Here is a 22,332-nt window from a genome sequence, read left to right on the forward strand (position 1 = left end):
TCGATTGAAATTAAATTAATTCGATGATTAAAATTAAAGTTCAATTAAATTCTCAGATCTAATCAATTTTTTTTTTTTAGTTTGATTAACGATTCAATTTGAAATTTATTACCAGTTTTGAGATTTCTGCGCATCTAGTTTGATTCAGATGAAAACTGACAAAGATGGCGAAACTGTCTCATTATGTAATCAATCGATTTATTTTTTTCTTTTACTTTAGTTATCTTGATGTCGTAATACAATTATATTTCCAGTTGATGATTCGTTCACTTTTTCATCTCGCTTTGATTCACATGGCAATATTTGTTATAGCGCTTTACCAGTTTTATTATAGATTTTATTTAAATTTTCTCTTAAATGCTTGTGCCGATATTCGTTTACATCGGAAATGCCTAATTTTTGGCTCCTGAGTCCGAAAATAGTGGAAATTCAGGATGCTCTCTCTATTTCACAATCATTTTGTAAATTTTGCAGGTAGTTCAATTTGTAAATTTCGTTCCTAGGAACCTATAAAAAAGGTTATCAGCCAAAAGTTTGATTAACCAAAACTACTAGCAGGGCTAAAATTTCGACTTTGTAGAAAATTTCACTTCCGTAAGTAGTATCACCTTACACAAAATGAATTATTTACCTGATGAGATTCTCTCCAAGTTGGTTTCAACGATTGCACATTAACACCTACGATTATATATGCACTTTGAAGCATTTTAAAGTCATTTGGGATTGCAGCCTATTTGCACTGTTGAGTCCGAAAATGGGCTGAAAAAGAAACGACTTCTGGGAGCACATAGAAAGAAAAAGCGTCTAAAACTTGCCATCATGTTCACCTAAACTCAAACAGAAAGGGCGTGACGTTGAAGAAAACATTTGGATGCAAACTTCTTAAGTGATGATCTGACACTCTTTCTCTTACAGCTGTTCTATAAAGTATATATTTTTTATAACCAAACTCTTTTTTGATAAAGTATCTATTGTCACTTTGCCTAAAAGAGACAGAGAGAGATAAACAAGGAAACTTTGTCTAAAAGGAAGCGCACCACACTGTGAAAAGTGACAACTATCGACTTACTGTCTTATCCAGTGACACTAGCGAACTGTGACCTCTAGTTTGGAAGTTACTTCTGCCACATTATAGCCCCAAACAGAAGTAGCCTCATCAATTAATCCATTACCCTTAAAAAGCTTTTATTATAAACTTTTATCACATTTTAACTTTCTTTTTTCTTGTTTAACTTTAACATCAGTTTTCACTTTGTCTCTATTAAAAAGTTTGATTGAATCTTTCAAAAATTATTAACCTTTTTGTTATTTTTTCGATTTTACAGGAGAATAGTGCATTGTGGGCTAGAAAATCTACCACCAATCAAATTAATTCCAACCAAAACACATTTCAGTTTAATGTAAGTACTTTTAAATGTTATTTATTTAATTGTTTTACGCATGACTGATAAAGAAACCTTTTTTGAAACCTTCCCAAAGCGGGCAAATCAAGCAGCCTACTGCGCATGCGCCAAACTGTTCGTATACCCCTTGGTTTCCTTCTCTGACTGCTCTAATCCATCACAAATCAGTTTGAAATTAGTTCTGGTTTTACGCAGACGACACCGCCTTATTGTCTACTAATCATGATCCTGTACTTGCTCACAGAAATCTGCCATCTCATCTCTCCTCATTAGTACAGTGGGTGCAAGAGATGGGCTATCAGAGCTTAATGAAACTAAGTCTCGAAACATCACCTTCGCATCTACGTCGCATTACTCTTCCTCCAGAGTCTTAGGCTGGAAACATAGTGGCGCGGCGAGCAAAGCGGCGATGATAGCTGCTTCAAATCAAAGAGAGCGACGAGCAGCGAGCAAAGATTCGCATGCACATAGTGACGAATTTAGTCGCGTTCTCCTTTTGACAAAACAAGATGGAGGAACTATTTTTATATGAAAATTCTTCGTTGAAACTTTGGTATTAGCAGCAGCTTAGGAGTAGGAGCTGCAGTGTACATGACATAAATAAGTCTAGAAATGAACTTGGGTGAATTTCATCACTTGTACCAAGAACTTCGGGAGCATCCTGGCAATTTCATGCGTATTTTCGAATGTCTTATCAACATTTGATTATATACTAGCCCAGTGTAACCCCATTAATCAAAATCAAATTTTATTGTTTTTGAGTAATACAACTCATAACAAGAGTTAGGCACAATATAGAAAAATTAACTATTTAGGTTATTAACTAAATACAAATCTGTGTAACCCCATTAATCCTAGCAGTTACTTTAAGATAAGAAAATCAAAATAAATAAAAATAAAATAGAAATATATGCAGATAAAAAGAAATTAGTCAATTAAAAAAACACAATAATTTTATTAAATCACTACACCATGATTTGTCGTAAATTAATGTTGTTCATCTGAAAAACTGGAGTTGTACGACGCTACAGAAGAAGGACTGGAGAATTCGTCCTGATCAGAAGTAGTAGGACGTGAAAATGTAATTTAATTTTGTCTAGTATTTAGATGAAAGTTAGCATTAAGGGATTGAGAACCAAATTAAATGTAGCAAAAATTACCTGAATTCTCCATTAACTACTAATTGTTAATTAATTTAAACTATTAATTATTAAAAACTATTGTAGCTTCACAAATACTATGGCCCCACAGAGGTTTCTTTAAACAAACTAAACCAATAATGTATCAATATCCGTAACCTTTGAAAAATAACCTTTACAAATTGAGCGCGATGAGAGCGAAGAAATCAAACATGTCATAACGCTTCGCTCCACTCTCTATAGATAGCGTTGCTCTATCTTCGCTTTGCTCGCCACTATGCGCGGTCCCATATGTTTACTTGTGTTTGATTTCGCCGCTTTGCTCTTCGCTATCATCGCCGCTTTGCTCTTCGCTATCATCGCCGCTTTGCTCGCCGCTCCACTATGTTTCCAGCCTTATATAACCTAAACACCTCTACCCAGTAGTGAACGTTGTCCGCTACCTTGGGCTTTACTCAGACCGAAGACTTTCTTGGAATCCCCACACTAGACTTTAAAAGAACAGAACTAAACAGACGCTATCGACTACTTGAAAGACTCTTAGACGATAGATCAAAACAGCAAAAGACTGATTTATACTTCTATTTTGAAACCAATCTGGGCTTATGAACCAATCTGTGGGGTTCAACCAAACGCTCCAATCTCCGTAAGGATTCAATCGCTACAATCTAAAATACTTCGAACTATCGTAAACGCTCCATTTTATGTCTCCCAACCTGGACTATACACACTGTGACCTTAACATTCCTTTTATCACCCAAGTTGCTGAAAACACGATACAGAAAATTCCACTTCAGCCTGCAATCTCATATAAATCCTCTAGCCCAAAATCTTTCTTCTAGAACTCTTCTTGGTAACCCGGACAGGACGCCTTAAAAGACAGTGGCCCTCGTGATCTCCTCTCCAGTGAAGAGAGTGACTAACCATATAATGTTTTGGAGTGTTATCACTGGGTAACTTCTCCACTCGTTACCTTACCACTGTTACTTATAGCGCTAACGCGCTGATTGTAGCACGATAAACGCAAAACAATAAAAGAAAAAATGTTCTGGTTTTGTTACAACAGTCAACTAAATATTGGAATTCTAGTGGAATATACCGTAATCTCATTGCGCACGCACCGTACAAGTATAAACCTGTTAGAACAGACCTAGACATTTCCAACACATTTTATTCCTTTTACTAGCTGAGGAAACTGTTGCGATCATTCTAGATTTCACGTTTTTCGCCGGGAATGTCCGTTTTTAGGACTTTTTTGTGGTCTCCCAAAAAAAAAAAAAAGCTCTTAAATCAATAAATATTCAAATTGGACCAACCTGAGATCCTGATAGCAATATGGCGATCGAAAATCTCTGAACCGGAAGTACCACTTACTGAATCGACTTTTCGCTTTTTCGAGTTTGGCCTTCGAAATGGCTCCATTTCGATTTTCTGTAAACATCTTATCTTCATTGCACTAGTGATGGTCGCGACCACTTTTATTGGCGGATTAGTACCATTTACAGTGTACGACTTGACGTGTTGCATTGCACTGCCGGCCTCCGGACTGTGTTCTCTTGTTTCAACACAATACAGTTCATCAGGGAAGGGATTAGCTATGCGGTTAGCGTACTGGACTCCCACACGGAGGTCCCGGGTTCGAGTCCAGCTGCTGACCTTTAGATTTATTCTCTTCCTAGGAGCTTCTTACAGCTCACTGTGTCCCGGTGATGGACAGTGTTGTCTGTGGCGAGAGAGCGCTGTCCGGAGGCCGGCAGTGCACTGAAAAAAGCTCCGGGCGCCAATAACCTTAGATGTTGAAGCGCCAAAAAAAAAAAAAAAAAAATACAGTTCATCAACGGACCCGTGTGCTGCAAGAAGCTCCTAGGAAGAGATAATCTAAGGGCCAGCAGCTGGATTTGATCCTAAGATCTCCATGTCGGGATGCTGTTCACGGTAACCTCTGCGCTAGTCCCTTCCCTTCCTAAATCTATTTTCTGCCAGTGCAGTGAATAACGAAAGATTCCCATATTATTATATTATCTCTATCGCATTCTTCGTTATTTTGTTTTATTGAACACAATTTATAGTTGAAAAACTAAACACAGTTCGAAACGTTCGAAACTTATAGAGTTTTCTTTCTTTGCATCACCGACCAACAGAGTTCATGAACAGCTGCACAAGAACCGCTGGCTGGTTTATTCGGCTAAGACCATTGCAGACTCATTATTTAGGATAAAATGGCCCGAAGTAGATTAATTCAAATAATTATCCACTCGACAGGATCTGGGTATTGAATTAACTGGGATTATTCCTTATAGCAACTAGGAGCGAGCGCATAACGGAGAGGATCTAGGGGAGTGCTGCTCCTGGAGGTCTGCTGGGCCCAGGGTGTGTACTCCTGGGATCGCTGCCGCAATTCCCCACTTAATGACATCCCTTTGAATAAATAATGCTATTAAATTGAATTTCCAAATAAAGCTGAGAGACAGAGATAGAGAGCTGCTAGTCCTGGTAATTCTATTTGGCTTTATAATATTAATCCTTACTAATAATATTCGCCCGGCAGCGCATTCTGTGTTGATCATCAGTTACGTCTCTCTTATTGAACGGAAATGAAATCACAGGAGCCGTTTCCGAGAAAATCTTTGTAGCAGTGGGGGGGCACTTCCGATTGAGCGATCTTGAAGTCCTCGAAGTGAGATATCAATTAAGAGCTTTCAGGGATTTTTCTTCTTTTTTGGGGGGAAACAGAAAGACAAACAGACAGACTCCCAACCACTCATGGACCATTTGGTCAAAACAATTTCCTCTCCCTCCACATGACCTCAACAAGGGCATTTCCGGTAAAAACATCAAATAAAACATCCGGTCCATTACATTTCCTCCTTTTACGAGAGATAAGATAAAGAGAAAAAATGTATTTCTCTGGAACAAACAAAACAGAATGTCGAAAATGAGTCTAAGTCCGCAGTGCTGAGAAGTATCGTTCGTACTTAGCAGCTCGTATTTTTGTTGTATTCTTCCTACCTCTAATGATGGATGGAAGTGTGAAACCGGTCAGGGCTACAATAAACGTGCGTGCTACGGGCGCATAAGATCAGCAGTCAAAAAAAAATGGTCGCCTTTAGGACAGAGAATAGACAGTCGGCCTTACCGGAAGCCTGGAGTGTGGACGAGAGGAAGTTATGCTGAGGTAGTAAATAGACAGTTAGAGGCGTTATCACTGGCTCTCTATATAAAATATAATATTTACTCGTCCAATAGGAAAAACTCAGTGTGATAGGGCACTTGTGAAAATATTTATTTTGGAAATAGATTTTTCCTTTGCTCTGCATTCGGCCAATGATTTTCCTTCCAGCCATTTCCTGTTCACACACTCAGAAATAAATATTTGTCGAGTTGTGATTATTCGACGATGTTTAAACTTATTTGTGTTCTCAAACACTTCTAAATATACCACATTTAATGTGAAATATTAATACGAGAATTTATTTACTTTCCGAGGCGCCACGGTAGCCGAGCGGGTTAAGAGGCGAGACCTACAAAGCTAATGTGCATTGTGATACTGGGTTCGATTGCCGGTCTTGGCCTTGGATTTTATTTAACGGTTAAATGAGAAATAGTAAAGTACGTTTGCTAATCGCCTCCGTCCACGACACCTAATTGGTAGTTGGTCGTTAAGCCCCGCCTGAAAAAATAGACAATTACTTTACTTTATTTACTTTCCGAGTACTATCACGATTGTGTCGATAATTTGTAGAGGTTTTCACCGGAAATACATTTCTTTGAGGTCCCCGTGCGAAGCACTTCCGCAATTTTCTCTTATCCTTGATAAAAAGATTCTAGCAAGGAAGTTAGTTGTTACTATATAAGTAGGTAATGAAACTGTATCATTTCCTGAAAGCACGTTAGAGGCAAGCTCAAATAACTTCTCTCACCCGGAAATCTTGCTAAAAAATCAGATTTCAGGAAGTATTTTCACACGCAAACGTGGTTAACTAAGAAACATTTCTTACTTCCGGAAGTATAATTTTCTTCATACCCGGAATGGTAGCCAGTCACTTAATATTACGTAAGTGGTAAGACCGTAATTTGGGCCCAAAAAAAGGTACATTAGAGGAAAGCCACTTCAACTTCACCCCAAGTGAAATGATAGTGTTTGTGTATGGATGGCTCCTAAACTCTCTGTTCGTCTGTGAGAGGGTGCGACCCAGGAGAACATATTTGCGAGAAGACTTACAGCCCCATGGTGGCTCCGCCTTCACCTCTTAGGCTTTCCCGCCTCTCCTACCTGGATGTATGAATGTTTCAGTGAAAGTGCTGCCTCCTTAATGACCATTTTAGTGCTTTCCAAGGGTGCCTGGACCCGTGACGCCTATTTCCTGTTCCTGACTTTCTAAAACTCGTCCTCTTGGCCATTTCATCAAACCTAGAAACGTCCCTAACTTTGCCATTAAAATGGTTTATTTTAGTTCCTCTCGTACTCCTCATACGTACCTTCCGTAAAAGGCACTGCGCAGGGCTTGTGACGCTTTACGGCCGGTTTTTTATGTTCTGTTTTTGTTTTGGTTGCAAGCACGAAACAGCAATATTATGCTTTGTGAGAAACTACAAAATAAACAGTTGCCAGGCAACGGGACATGTTCTGGCATGTTTTTATAGAACACGCTGGTGTTTCTTACAGCTAATAATTTACAGTAAAGAATGTGCTCTCTCTCCTAAAGTAGTTATTATTACAGTAGATATTGTATTATTCTCTGGCCATTTGTTTTCCCAAGATCTGGCAGGCTGGGTATTTTATTAGCGTGTAAGTGTTTGTGTGTTGGTGTAGATATGAATTCTTGCATCACAGTTATTGGCTTGTCGTAGTGTGCGAAGTGGGAGTAGGGTTGTCTGTGGCAGGGATAAGGTCAAGCTTCCCTCAGGCAAGATAAGCCTGAAGTTCAGCCGAGGGTGAACCTATCGGAAAAGCCTGCACCTCATCAAGCTGTCCTTGTTGCTGGAGCTCCCCTACGTTTAGTCCTTACAGCTGGCAGTTTTCCATCAATAAATAGCCTCTCAGTTTTCATCCATTGTGCTTTTCTTATTATTTATTTGAACCATACGACATTTTTTTTAAATTTATACTTACGAAAATTCGTTGATGCTTCAGAATAAAGTAATACGTTGTTTCATAAGTCGGCGTCTCCTTTTTATTTAGTTAAATGAATTGTTTGAATGAATGTAGGCGCCACGGTAGCCGAGCGGTTAAGATACTTGACCCGCAATGCTTAAGATGTATTGTTGGTTTAGTGGGTTCGATTCCCCTGGTCTAGACCTTGGATTTTATTTAATGGTTAATATGAGAAATTAAAACTGTCCGGTAGGACAGTTGTATAAGGGTTGACCATCAAAAACTGCACGAAAAAGCGTAACGTTGAAAAACACCCAACTTTGACAATTTTTTTCTCTTTTTCTATAAAAGATAAAATTCCCAAATTTTCTTCATAATATAGGGCAAATCCTCCTTTATAGCTGTAATTTTTTTGCAACCACCCAGATCTAATAGGTTTCGAGAAAAAAGTTGCCGAAAATGAGCGAAAACGGCTTTTTCAAAAAATGTTCTTGTTCTTCTTGTTACCTTTTTTGTAAACAACGTAGCGCCTAAACACGCGAACCGATTTTCATGGATGAGATGTCATTCAATTCAGAATTTTATGTAGATGTGCCTTTTGGGGGTCTCGACCCTGTATATCGAATGGGAAAGGAGTTAGCCCCCTTTATGTAAGGCCCACTTCAAAATTATTATTACTAATTACTCTGTAAATCTTGCCCCGATTTTGATAAAATTTGGTAGGATGATAGAGTTAGGGCTCTCGTACGTAACATTAAAGCGGCGATCAGCTCTTACACTTGTTAAGGGAAAGTATAGCGATCGTTTCAAATTATCGACACGTGAACCGATTTTTATGAATGAAGTGTCATTCGAATCGAAATTTTGTACAGATTTGCACTTTAAAAGTCTCGACGCCGTGCCTCATAAGGAGGGGAGTTTGCCCCACCCAAGTAAGGCCCTTTCTAAAACTATTATTACCAATATTTCTATAACGCTTAGTCCGATTTTGATAAAATTCAGCTCGAATAAGTGGTTAAAGCTCCTCTACGTGGCTGCGAAGTGCCATTACGCTCTTACACCTACTAAGAGGAAGTACTGCAATCGTTAAAATTATCAATGAGTGAACCGATTTAAATCAATGAATTGTCGTTCGATTCAAAATCTTTGCCTCTTTGCCTAGTACTGCAATCGCAGTTTATTTTTCTTTCTCCTCTTAAAAGGAAGTACTGAAATCGCAGTTTAATTTTGCTATTTACGTACAAATACCTTCCTATTTTATTCAAAACGTTTTTATTAAAAAAAATTGTTATTGAGCATGGTTTGGGGGACCGCAACTATAATCATTCTTTAAAAAGATCTCTCCAGTGGTAGTTACGGTTCCGAATTAACACCTTATCAGGTTATACTGATAGAATTGCTTATTCCAAATTTTAAAAAAATCTGTAAAGCAGATATGTAATTTTGCAAAATAGACAAAAAGGAAAATCTATCCAAAAGGTACAAAAATCTCCTTAACAAAAACTTACAGTTTAAAATGTTAAGTATAAGGGTTGATTAAACGCCAAAAGGTACACAAATCATCTAGTACCCAACATTTCATTAATATTTAAGTAATTTTACTGCATTAATATTCATTAATATTTTTTAGAATTTATTAGATGTCACAGACCCTTATGCTGGCCACTTCATTCATAATATTTTTTTGTTATAATTATGATAAATCACATAGACGTACATGTGTGTTAAAGTAGAAAAAGACAAAGTTAGAGTAGGCTACTGTCTTGAATTCGTCTTACCGAAATATTCGTGAGCACAAATAACACCCAGTTATAACAAGTAGATTATTCAACAACAATTATTGATTTCTCTATTGTAATTTAATGTAGTCCCCCTAATTTTACTTATAGTAAAATACTGGTATAATTAGCTGCCCTAAAAATATGCATATCTTATTTATTTTATATTACATATATTACAACATTGTGGGATGAATACCTAGATTGAGAATGTAATTGAAACTGTATTATTTGCGATAAAGCCAGATAGTTATTACCTATTATTATAAACGTTTGACTACAACATAAAATAACAATTACTTTAATCGAAGAATGAACTTAAACCGACGATTTTTGAAAATCATTGATGTATGTTGGTGAAGTTTCTTTTAAAAAAAAGTTTTGAATTTTTTAGCCTCATAATTTTTTTTATATTTTTTATAACGTTTTTTTTTTCAACCTGTAATTAATAGTTTGATTATTATTGATTAATAGATATTACAGTCAATCTACAGTGCTACTTGAACATATATATTTTGTAGACGAAAATGGCCAGCATAAGGGTCTGTGACATCTAATAAATTCTAAAAAATAACATTAATGAAAATTAATGCAGTAGAATTACTTAACTATTAATGAAGTATTAATGAAATGTTGGGTACTCGCTGATTTGTGTACCTTTTGGCGTTTAATCAACCCTTATACTTAACATTTTAAACTGTAAGTTTTTGTTAAGGAGATTTATAGTAAAGTTGGTTTGCTAGTCGCCTCCGTCCGCGACACCTAATCTGGTAGTTGTATGTAAAACCTGGCTGAAAAAATAGGCATTACTATACTTTATAATGTACTTGGTTTTAAAATAGTCGCATAACCAGCCTTATAACCTTCTTTAGCACTCGATAGTTTTTCATCGATTTCTGATCGAAAAAGTATCATCAGCCTTTTTCAAAAACCGATGTACGGGGTGAGTTTAATAAAAAATTACTTTCGTAAACTTTTTGGGGGTATGCAGGGGATTTGTAACAATATCCCGGAAAATTCGATTAAAGGCTTTTCTGGGGGGAGAGGTAGGATAGGAGGTGTTTCCGGTTTAATTAATTGAATGGCTGTTACAAGCCAATGACTAGACTAGTTATAAAGTCTCAACAATGGAGACAGGATGTTCGTCTGTATGGATTCCTTAGAACTGGGAAATCCTCTTTTATATTGAGTGAACAGAGCTAAATTCAATTTCCTGTCATTTGTTTGTACACCTGTTGAATTGACTCATCAGGAAGTCATCTTTTCCTACCTTTTCCACACCAGATAATTTACATATTTAAAAAGAATCTGAAGAAAATTAAATTGTAACGATTTTCTTTTTCTTTTGTACGTTTTCCTTACAACCAATCATTCTATTGAAGTCCAATCACTGCGTCTATCTAATGACGCAACAGGATAAAGGAAAAGGAAATAACCAGATTCAAGGCCACACTGCAATAAACTTGGTTTCATTTCTTCTTCACATTTTCAATTAATCTTCTATGGCATCTCTCAACTTGTCATTTTCACTTCAATTAGAAAAATCTGATTGTTACCAAGTCACGTAGTTTCCTTGCTACGAGCTATCAAGTTTCAATACTTGAAATTTGTTTAAAATTCATTTTATTCATTGATTTTGATCTCGAGCGTGAGTGGAGGAACTCCGGAAGTGGTAAGTTGGAGAATTTCCTTCCTGTCTGCGAGTTTTTTCCCCCGCCATTTCTGTTAATTTAGAATTAATGAGTTCGCACATTGCACACTAGGAAGAGGTTTAATTCCGCCTTTTCCCTGAAACTGCCTTAAAAGAAGCAATCAGTGGAATTGATTTAAATTTAATCAATAATCATTTCCGGTTGGCGGTTTTTTTTTTTTTAGCGGAACCTATCGTGGCAACAATTTTTGAAATATCAAATTTGAACTGCACAGCAGTATTCCGTTTTTGAGTTGTGCTGATCACATATTGGCCTCCGTTTGGGACCGGGTAAGAATGGTCGCAAAGTATCTCCTGCCTGTGGTAACAGGCGACTACTAGGGGACGCGTATGGGGAATACCATCCTCACCTGGAATGGTGTAGAAAGTTCAAGCTGACACCAGGAGGGTGCGGAAAATCCGTAAGTCATGGAATCCATGACTGGGCCAGTGACCATTCTAGGCCTTAAGTAGGTGACATAGTCCATATCTTTGGAACTTTGAGGCCAAAGGAGATAATAGCGCAGAAGGAACTGGCAGGGAAAGCCCTCAACCTTTTTAGAAGGGGAGGTTTTGTCTACTAGACTTAGAGGGAAGGCACAATAAGCCTCTTGTGGCTGCGGTGCCGTGGGGTATAGGTCCCGTCCCGGCTTTTCTAATCTAATCTAATCTAGTCTCTCTACGAAAGAAGTCAAAGGGATCGTGAGCCACAGCCCGCTGGAGTACTGTCTCCCAGGCTCACCAGAGTTGAGGAAAGGTTTCGAGGTGGTCGAGGCATTGCAATAATGATGGTAGAGTCCCTCTGGTCTATTTGTGTGGGGGGAGGATGGTTGGTTTAGCCTTCGGATCATGAACATGATCACATATTGGCCGCAGACCAATTCGCGGAAAAGCCCTGTTTTTCCCATACCATTTAAAACGCAGCATCCAAAATCTACACGAACTGCAATGCTTTCCTCTGTGATGTGCAGAGTAAGAGAGAGAGTTAAGATCTTCCTTCTCTGGATGACACTCCAGCCTCTTGAAGGTGGAAAAAAATCTTTGTCTCCCAACTAAAGAAACTGGTTGCTGCGATGAAAAGGTGTAAGAGATGTTTTCTTAAAAGCGCTCTTATGGAAATTAAATCGCTGGAAAAAACGGACTACCATTTCTAAACCCAAAAACCCTAAGGTTTTCCATTTCCAGCAGAAAGTCGTTCTTGTTTATCCAACATGAATGAAATATTAATTTCCATCCCCCTAACCATTTTCTTGATTTTCAGTTAAGAAAATTTTGTGTTCGCTCTTTACAAGACGCTAGGTTTCTGAATTAAGCAATCAAAGGAATGCTTAGCTGAATGTTTACTTGATTAAGGAAGCAGAGCGATACTTGAGCGCATACATTTGCATGTATCTTTAAATATGCATAATTTGATTATGAGTTTGAGTGTGGGTGGTGTAGAGGCGGAAATGTCAAAAGACCTCCCAGATTTGGCAGTCTTTGTGACCGGCAATAAATCATAAATATGTAAGTCTAATTTAAACTGAATATCTCACTACACATGCTTAGTGCGTGTGATTAATAGCTTTTCAAATGGTAAACCCGAAGGAAAATACGACAGTATGGTTCTTCGCATCATGTGTTTGTACTTCTTCCTCCGTATCCGGTTTGTCTGTAAATTAATCAAAAACTTGAGAAAAAAAGAACCGGATGTACGTAACATACTGTCACTTCCGCCCAACAGATTTCCATCATATTTTGAATTTAACTCAAGCATTTAACTCACCATTGTTAATATTATATAAAATGTCGTCGTAAACATACATAAGTCCCAGAATTTATTCTGAGACTTGCTTACTTGTAACTTATTTCCTTCGATTCATGTAAAAAGATGTTTACATTTTATTTTGAAACATTTCCTCAGAAAAACTCATTTAATAGCTTTTCTTTATAAGCTCATGGTCGGGTTCCTAGGCCACCGTACCTAAAATCGAATATCAAATTTGATCTTATTGCAATTTAGAAAGCAGAACATTCTTTACTCAGTTTATGCAAACATTCTCGAAGAACGTACTTACCACAGTAAAGTAAAGTAAAGTAATCGTCTATTTTTTCAGGCGGGGGCTTAACGTCCAACTACCAAATTAGGTGTCGTGGACGGAGGCGACTAACAAACATACTTTACTGTAAATTTCTTTTATTAAACATTAAATAAAAACTAAGGCCTCTATAGACTGGGAATCGAACCCAGTACCACAATACATATTGGCTTCACAGGTCTCGCCTCTAACCGCTCGGCTACCGTGGCGCCTCGTACTAACTATATTTCTGCCAACTTTAGATCATCAAATCGCTGGGGGCCATCGTAGTTGATGTTTTTGTGTACGTATATTTGACAGATTTTTTTTTTTTTTGAAAAATATTGAATAATTGACAAATTAACAGCAAAAAATCGTATCCTCTGCGGAGTGGGGGGGCCGAGCCTGCCCCCTCCTGTTCTGGGGCAACCATTTAGACAGATACTCCCTGAACACATTTATATCTATGAATACCACTCCTACTTTCTACTCATGAGGTCTCTCAGTATTTATGGTCAAAACTCTGCATGATTGCAATACACTCTTTTGGGGGGGGAGGGGGGAAGAGGTAAGAGGAAGTATCCTCTCTCTTGGAGTAATACCATTTCCGCTTGAACGTTGCAGGGACCTGGAGAACAATATGCTCAACGTGATTAGGGAGAGAAACTTCCAAGTTACAGCCGACCAGTTGTAAGTATGCAGCTTTTACTTAAATAGCAAATATCATTTCTATATACCTAGGTATAAGTAATAATTGAAAAGATACGCCCAATTAATACGAATGGATGCGGTGAACCAAACAGGAAACCAAGCTACACGAATATAAACATATGTTATGTACACAAGAACTCGGAGCATCTAGCTTGGTTCAACTTTTATTTACTTCGTTATCCAGGAGAATTCTATGCAGGTCACTTCGGCAAGAGAAGTGGCAAGTTTTCCTTTAGGGGAAAGCCAATTTTTCTTTAGCCTAATGTACTGTACATGGAAGAAAGAAAGAATGTTACCAATTTCCATTTTTTATTCTTTACTTTCCCAAACTGTCGACTTGTGAGACCAGGGACTAGGGAGAAATTAAATTATAGGTCCAAAATTTTCCTTCTGGATTTAAGAATTCAGTTACCAAAAACGGTTACCTGCACTGTTCATTGTTCAATTTGTTGCTAAAGTACTGTCATAGAATTTGGAAATTGAGGTGTTTGAAAAGGGTCAGGTGAGCTGAGAAGAATAGAAGCTGGACCTAGCATCTCAGAGTCACTTAGTTTAGGTCAATTCTCTTGTGAAATAGTTTAGCCCAGTTAGTTATTGTAATTCAAGTTCGTGCCCTAAGTTAGTGTTGATGCTAGCCACTACACCCTTCTTTGTCTTTTATTCCATTACAGCCCCCTTCAGCCTCCCCAAACAAATCCCAATATTCCGCTCGTGCCTGTAAATCAATAGCCACTTAAATCTCTTTTTCGTGACTACATCCACTTCATCTCCAGTTGACAGCACACCAGTGTACACATATTCCAAATAAAAGTTTTAGATCTACATTATATTCAACCAGGAAACATTTTGGAGAAGAACTGGAATACCTGGTCACTTAGGGCTGACGATCTGCTTGGAGAGTCTACTTCTAAGTGGGCTTCTAAAACCTTAAAATATTTTACCATTCCACTATTTTGGGTTATTGAGTTTACAAATATAATTACAGATTGTTGAACTACAATCAGATAGCGGAAGTGGAAAGGAGGGCCTTTCATGGATCGCAGATTGAGAAGCTGTAAGTTCCTGTATATACGTATTATTTCTACCAATATTAATTATTTAATTCACAGTGTGAAACCTTTTCAAATTGGGAAGGTAATGGAATTTACCAGGATAATATAATTATTTTGATAGTTTGGTTAATATCAAAAGTAGATGATTTCTCTTGAATGTTCCTGCAGGAATAGAAGGGTCCACAAATGCCTTCTTGACAGTAAAAACAAAAACAAAACAGTATTTTAAATCCTTTACTTCCTCTTATTACAGTTCTCTAAGTTCTAAACTTCCGCATTCAAAACTAAGTTCAAATTCCAAGTTAAAAATAAAATTAACGTGTGGCTTGTGTCGTACGTGAATACGTTTACCGTAACGGGTTATATTTTTTATATAAAATATTTTTATTTATGTATTTAGGATGAAATCAAGGAAACAAATCGACGATCGAACACATTCTATGCCTATACAGTCCGCTATAGTCGATGTAGCAGCGATTTCATCATCCATTTGCATAATTTCAACCGGCCCCAGCTGCAGATGTACTGACATCGTCACGTTACGTTCCCGGCACAGCTTGACTCGGTCATATGGTGTTTTATTATTACCATTCGATTGTTCTTGAAAAGCCCTTTCCAACCGTATACGATCTCTGTATTTGGTTTTGGCTTTTCGACGCGTATAGGCCGACATTATATATTTTTGATACTTTTTTATTCTAACACCTTTATTTTATTCACTGCCACTATTTTACACTAATGTTTTATATGCAATCGATAGATTGTGACGACAGCTGACGATTAAAACTTAAACGAACATCGTAGCTTCTCCGAGTCAAAATTTATAGTAATTGCAAATCTTGATACGCAGCAAAATGGCGGCGCTTTCCCGTCTAGCGCGCGCGATGCGTCACAGTCTTCGCTTATCGTAATGAATTCTTTGATCTTTTAGCTATCCCGTGGTCTAATTTAATTTTGGATGTAGACGATAGATTCGTAGACTATAATGCCAAACTGTATCCCCCGATTTTGTTATTAGGTTTTTTTTTTTGATTGCCTCCATATGATAGCAAATTTAAAGACGTATTCACGTCAAAAAATTAATTCTAACATAATTTTTGAAACTGTACAATTACTATGAAAATGGCCCTGTTGAGTAATTTATAAGAATTGGAACCAAAAAAGAGTAAAGAAGAGATGAAAAGAAAAGTATTATTATTTTTGTCTGTGATTTGCTAGTAAAAAAAAAAAGGCAGCTTCATTAAATGTTTGTATTGTTTGCAGAAGTCTGCGGGGCAACAAAGAGCTGAGAGTACTTCATCCGGACAGCTTCGAGGGCATCAAGAGCCTCAGACAGCTGTAAGTCAGCTGTTCGCCAGTCTAACTGGACTGTATAGAGTGCGCTAGTAGTTGCTGTGTAATCCCCCTCCACCATCACCGTTGGCTTTGTTTACGCTCGCCCTAACCAATGGTGTCCCCTTTTTTTTAAATGAGATTTTATTGGTTTAATACAAAACTTTTCCCCTAAAGTCTTCACCAATTAACTTTTTTATTGTCATTTTATTTGTTTATTTATAGCTCTTTTAGCTTCCACTTTATTTTTTTTGTTTTGCTTTATTTTTCGTAAGTTTTTTCTTTTGTTATTAACTCTTATCTTCTTTGTAATTCAATATTTTGTTTCTCCCATCATGTTTAGCGAGCAAGATTTTATACCAACTTCAGAACTTTATTTTTCTAACTTAAAATTAATAAAAGACCTTTCTAATAAAAATAAATTTTAATAGCCTTAATTTACTTTCATTAATTCTGCAGTTACGTTCATCAGGGAAAAATGTTGCACGTGACGTAATGATATATTATCAACGTAGTGTATATACGAGGTGTGACTAATTAAGTAACGAGACTATTGCTATAAAACATTTTATTACAAATTTATACATATTTAGTTATTATAACCTTCAATATACACCCCTTCTCTATCCCTACAACGCTCCATGCGAATTTACCATTGTACTGAAACAGTGCTGGAAGTCTTTTTCTGGGAACCTTCATGAAGCTTACCACTTTTTCTTTCACAGCTTCAGAGGACTGAAATCGTGTTCCCTTTTAATGTCGTAGATTTGACTTTGGGGAACAGATCTAAAGTCACATGGGGCGGCCAGGTCAGGCGAATAAGGCGGATGGCCAAAAAAACTGGGATGTTGTACTTGGCTAGAAATGTCGTCTTGACAGACAGACAATGCAGTGTGAGCCGGCGCGTTGTCTTGATGGAGAGAACCCTGAGGAATTGTTCTTCCACAAATCGGGTCGCTTTTTTTTTCCTTACTCTTTCACGGAGTTGAGCAAGCACTTCACGGTAGTAATGTTGATTAATTATAAACGGATATTTTCATCCGTTTTGGACGTGGAAGGGCGAGCCAGGTGGTCATCATCTCCGACGTCTTCTCGGCCATCTTGGAAACCTCTTGAACCACTCAAAAAACTTGCGCACGTGATTAACATTCATCGCCAAAAACTTCTTTTAATAAAAGATCAAGTTTCAGTAGCGGTTTTACCCAAGTTTTGATGTGAAATTTCACGACAATTCGTTGCTCTACTACATGTGTAGTATCATGTTTTCGGGTAAAACGAAACTGAACACCTCTAGTACACAAGCGATGGTTCCGGTCAGACAGATTTCTCTGCAAAGGACGTGAGACGCTGCACAATCGAAAGAGAAGGCTTTACGCTGCACAGCTGTCGCGGTCGTTAGGATTTGGCGCATACATAGTTCTTCTATAGCAGCATCAGTCTCGTTATTTAATAGCCACACCTCATACTTCGTGCATGTGGTTAACACATTGTTGCAGACAGTTTGTGTTTACCCTTGAAACTTCGAACAGGCTTCGTTCAGAGCATCGCGTAACTTCTGACACTAGCTAATTGAAATCTTCCCAACACCAGAAATCTTCACAGGTAGGTATACTGGCGTACCCACAGGGACCAGTGAATCTAAAAGATAGACCACAGACTGTGTCACAAAGCATTGCACCATCACCTTACGCTACAGCAGTGTAGGCGCGCGAAGACGCCTACACCCAGAAGCGGAAAACGCGTGAGTTTTAGAGAGGGTTAATCTGCAGTGCCCTTAGTGCCCACCACCTCGAAAAAGGTTGGACGCCAGGTGGGGGTCCAAGGCGGCAGGGCCAGGGCCATAAAGAGGGCAAACAAAAGACACCGAGACAACCCCTGCAGATGAAGATGGAGAAAATGTGATGCTGAAGAGAAGTATGTGTAATGTAAAGGATACAGGAATGCGGTTGGTTGTTGCTACTTCTTCTTGCCGATGAACGAGATGCACTGTAGCCTGGGAAAGAACTCAGAAATGAAAACACAGCAAAGGTTATAAGATGCGAGGCTACCGAAGTTTTGGCGGGAACCAGACGCGCGGGAAAAAGCATGGCGGGAAAGTTATAAGGGCCGCCAAGTAGAGCTGTGTACGACTGAAGAAGCGTGCAAGGCAATTATAGATTTATTTCGGCTAGCCTGTACAAACGGAAAGAAAAAGCTTGTTGGTTATATTAGGTGTCATCCAGGTGAAGCCAACTTCCGAAGAAAAAATAAAATGGAGATGTTGGCGTAAGTGGGGTAATGTTTGTTACCCACACAAGAGAGAGAATGGCCTTACAGAGGTGAGATGCTGATGCTGTGAAAATGGACCAGAGAAAGTCAGTTCTGCTCCAAGTATCAGAGGAGAACTCCTCTAAGATCTTAAGTAGATTGGTTCTTTAAAATACATTTGATGAGGAAAAGCAAATTTAGAGATAAATTCTGGGGGAAATGAGTAATTCTCCTCGCTTTTCTTTTGAGTAAGGTACAAGAGATCATTAATTTTCTAGGAACCAACAGAAATTTAATAAAACATCCAAGTTTTCAAGAGAAATATACTTTGATACTCTTCAAATTAATTGACCAAATAAATTCAAATTATGAACCATACCTGTTTTAATGAATTTCTCGTGAAAATTAATTATTCAGCTCAGGTGTATTTTGGCGCGGAAAATCGTTTGATATTAATCCAATAAGTTGGCTGTCAGCGATGAAGAACTGGAAGGATTGTGAAACGGAAGACGTTAAGAAATGAGTTTCCAGGATGTGGTTGCGTAACGCTCTGCCCACTTCTCATCCCTAGACTTGGGCAACGTAGAAAGGGTCCATTTCTAAGAAGGGCGGATATAACAGATCTCTAAAATTCCAAGCACTTTACTAGCCAACTGTTACGTATTTCAACAGGGACTTACAGTGGTCAAAAAAAGTATTCATACACTAAGTTTTCTTACTTTATCTACTGAACTATTGTTTCTAGGATGACTATTTCTTCAGCACTGAAATCGAAGATAGTAACAATGAATTTAATGCTCTCATTTTCTTATATAAACAAAGAATTGATTAAAAAGCAGAAAAATAATTTATTGTATGCAAAATAAGTATTCATACACTCAGTCTGAATGTTATAATTAACGCATAACTAAAGACCTAATATTCTGTAAGCAATCCCTTTGCATTTGTTATTGCCTGAAGCCTCCTTGGCATAGATTCCACCAGGTTTAGTGTCTCTTGAGATGTGATTTCTGTCCATGATTTCTTTAAATTGGTTATGAGCTCTTTTCTGGAAGAACATTTCAATTTTCAAATTTTCCGTCCTAAATAAGACTATAAATTTTCAATAGGGGTTATTCCCAGAGACTGTGGAGGGGTGAGAAGTTGTTTCCGGGCATTATAAAGCTGCCATTCCTTAGTATTTTTGGGTTGTATGTTTGGGATCGTTATCCTGTTGAAAGAAGTATGTGCTTTCGATGAGTACGCCAACTCTCGGAAAGCCTCGCGTCAACTTTAGGGACCCTTGTTACGCCACAGACCATCATGAATCTATGCCAAGGAGGCGGCTTCAGGCAATAACAAATGCAAAGGGATTGCTTACAAAATATTAGGTCTTTAGTTATGCGTTAATTATAACATTCAGACTGAGTGTATGAATACTTATTTTGCAAACAATAAATTATTTTTCTGCTTTTTACTCAATTCTTTATGTTTATAAAAGAAAATGAGAGCATTAAATTCATTGTTACTAAACTTCGATTTCAGTGCTGAAGAAATAGTCATCCTAGAAATAATAGTTCAGTAGATAAAGTAAGAAAACTTAGTGTATGAATACTTTTTTTGACCCACTGTACATCTCATCTACTATTTATGCAGAAAATTTTGTTAATGCTATCCAACGACGTCATAGCTCTCTATTATACCAACAACGTCATACTTCCCCCATTATACGGTCATTAGTCATTTAGCGTGGGATATGTCGCGAGTTAATTTGCAATCACTTTTCCCCACTCTGGACTACCACAGAACATGATGGAAAAATACAAAATGGCATTCAAAATTATTTAGCAGTTGGTCTGAAATTTTTGGAATTCATTACGACAGACCAAAATTATGTTGTACACATTTGCAAAACTTTTAACTTATCGCTGTGTAAGTAATTGGATTTACCTGTCACTTGGAGTTTTTGCTCTAATAGTACTGTAGCATTAAGACACGTTCACCACATTAGAACCTCACCAAAAATCTGGTGTAAAGCCTCTTACGACTTTCTGAACCACTCTTCTGTGGGCTATAAGTCACAAAAGATTTTCCTAACTTTGAACATTTCAAGTCACATTAAATTATTACCAACATAACTCAGTTTGGAAAACTCACGTAAATTACGCTGAAAGGTAACTCATAATAAACCTGCCTCCAAACCCATTAGAAAATTAAAATTTTTCTCTAGAAAAATGCTAAAAAAGAGAAATAAAAAATAAATGTATGTGTACTGTTCAGTTATTATCACCTTCAATATACACCCCTCCCCTATCCCTAAAACGCTCCATGCGAATTTACCATTGTTCGAAACAGTGCTGGAAGTCTTTTTCTGTGAGCTCCTGCAAGACGCGTGCCGCTTTTTCTTTCACAGCTTCAACGGACTGAAATCGTGTTCCTTTTAATGCAGATTTGGACTTTGGGGAACAGATAAAAGTCACATGGGGCCAGGTCAGGCGAATATCATACTGTGTATGAGGTTACATAAAAATTCTAGGAGTCATTTACGAGGAAGTGAACAATCCATTGATTAAATATCTACTTCCGGCTTAACACTTGGAATTTTCTCGATTGAGGGTGCCCAAAAAAGTTTCACAAAAATGGCTTTTTTATAGGAAATCTATCCATTCCTTCTCCCAGAAGTGACCGTAGAGCAATCGAATCTGTCCAGGGAAATGTTTCAAATAAAGGTTCTGGATCTATATATTATATACTATGAGTGCAACCAAGATCGAAGGAGCTGTTTTAAAGAAAAATATTGAAAAAAACTGAAGTGTACGAGGTGTGGCTATTAAATAACGAGACTGATGCTGCTACAGAAGAACTATGCATGCGCCAAATCTCGTAACGACCACGACAGCTGTGCAGCGGTAAAGCCTTCTCTTTCAATTGTGCAGCGTCTCACGTGTTTTGAGGAGAAATCTGTCTGACCGGAATCGTCGTTTGTGTAACTAGAGGTGTTAGTTTCGTTTTGCCGAAAACATGATACTACACATGTAGTAGAGCAACGAATTGCCGTGAAATTTCACATCAAAACTTGGGTAAAACCGCTACTGAAACTTGATCTTTTATTAGAAAGAAGTTTATGGCGATGAATGTTGTATCACGTGCGCAAGTTTTTTGAGTGGTTCAAGTGGTTTCCAAGATGGCCGAGAAGACGTCGGAGGTGATGACCGCCCTAGTCGCCCTTCCTCGTCCAAAACGGATGAAAATATCCGTTTATAATTAATCAACATTACTACCGTGAGGTGCTTGCTCAACTCCGTGAAAGAGTAAAGAAAAAAGACCCGATCTTGAGGAAGAACAAGTCACGGGGTTCTCCATCAAGACAACGCGCCGGCTCACACTGCATTGTCTGTCTGTCAAGACGTTTCTAGCCAAAAGTACAACATCCCAGTTTTAGGCCATCCGCCTTATTCGCCTCACCTGGCTGGCCCCATGTGACTTTTATCTGTTCCCCAAAAGTCAAATCTGCAATAAAAGGAACACGATTTCAGTCCGTTGAAGCTGTGAAAGAAAAAGCGGCACGCGTCATGCAGGAGCTCACAGAAAAAGACTTCCAGCACTGTTTCGAACAATGGTAAATTCGCATGGAGCGTTGTAGAGATAGGAGAGTGGTGTATGTTGAAGGTGATAATAACTAAATATGTATAAATTTAAAATAAAATGTTTTGCAGCATCAGTCTGGTTGTTTAATAGCCACACCTCGTATTCAGCAAAGGTATTTCCGGTTGCCTGATTTTGATGTTGCAGCTAACCGGATATCTTCGAAACGTATACTTCCGGTGATCACAATACTTTGAGTAAGGC

General features: G+C 38.0%; 1 protein-coding gene across 5 annotated transcripts in view; it reads left to right on the forward strand.

Annotated features, from left to right (window-relative positions):
• LOC141462234 (lutropin-choriogonadotropic hormone receptor-like) overlaps positions 1-22,332 on the forward strand; it is a 149,854-nt gene that overhangs the window by 107,772 nt on the left and 19,750 nt on the right. For all 5 annotated transcript variants that reach the window (XM_074143921.1, XM_074143923.1, XM_074143922.1 and 2 more), the window contains 4 exons: positions 1,326-1,400; positions 13,787-13,852; positions 14,859-14,927; positions 16,189-16,263. In XM_074143921.1, coding sequence (XP_074000022.1) covers positions 1,326-1,400; positions 13,787-13,852; positions 14,859-14,927; positions 16,189-16,263 — 285 coding nt within the window. The remainder of the gene's footprint in view (positions 1-1,325; positions 1,401-13,786; positions 13,853-14,858; positions 14,928-16,188; positions 16,264-22,332) is intronic.

The sequence above is a fragment of the Rhodnius prolixus genome, unplaced genomic scaffold (assembly GCF_049639745.1).
Source record: "Rhodnius prolixus isolate KJV_2025 unplaced genomic scaffold, Rpr scaffold_18, whole genome shotgun sequence".
Taxonomy (NCBI): domain Eukaryota; kingdom Metazoa; phylum Arthropoda; class Insecta; order Hemiptera; family Reduviidae; genus Rhodnius; species Rhodnius prolixus.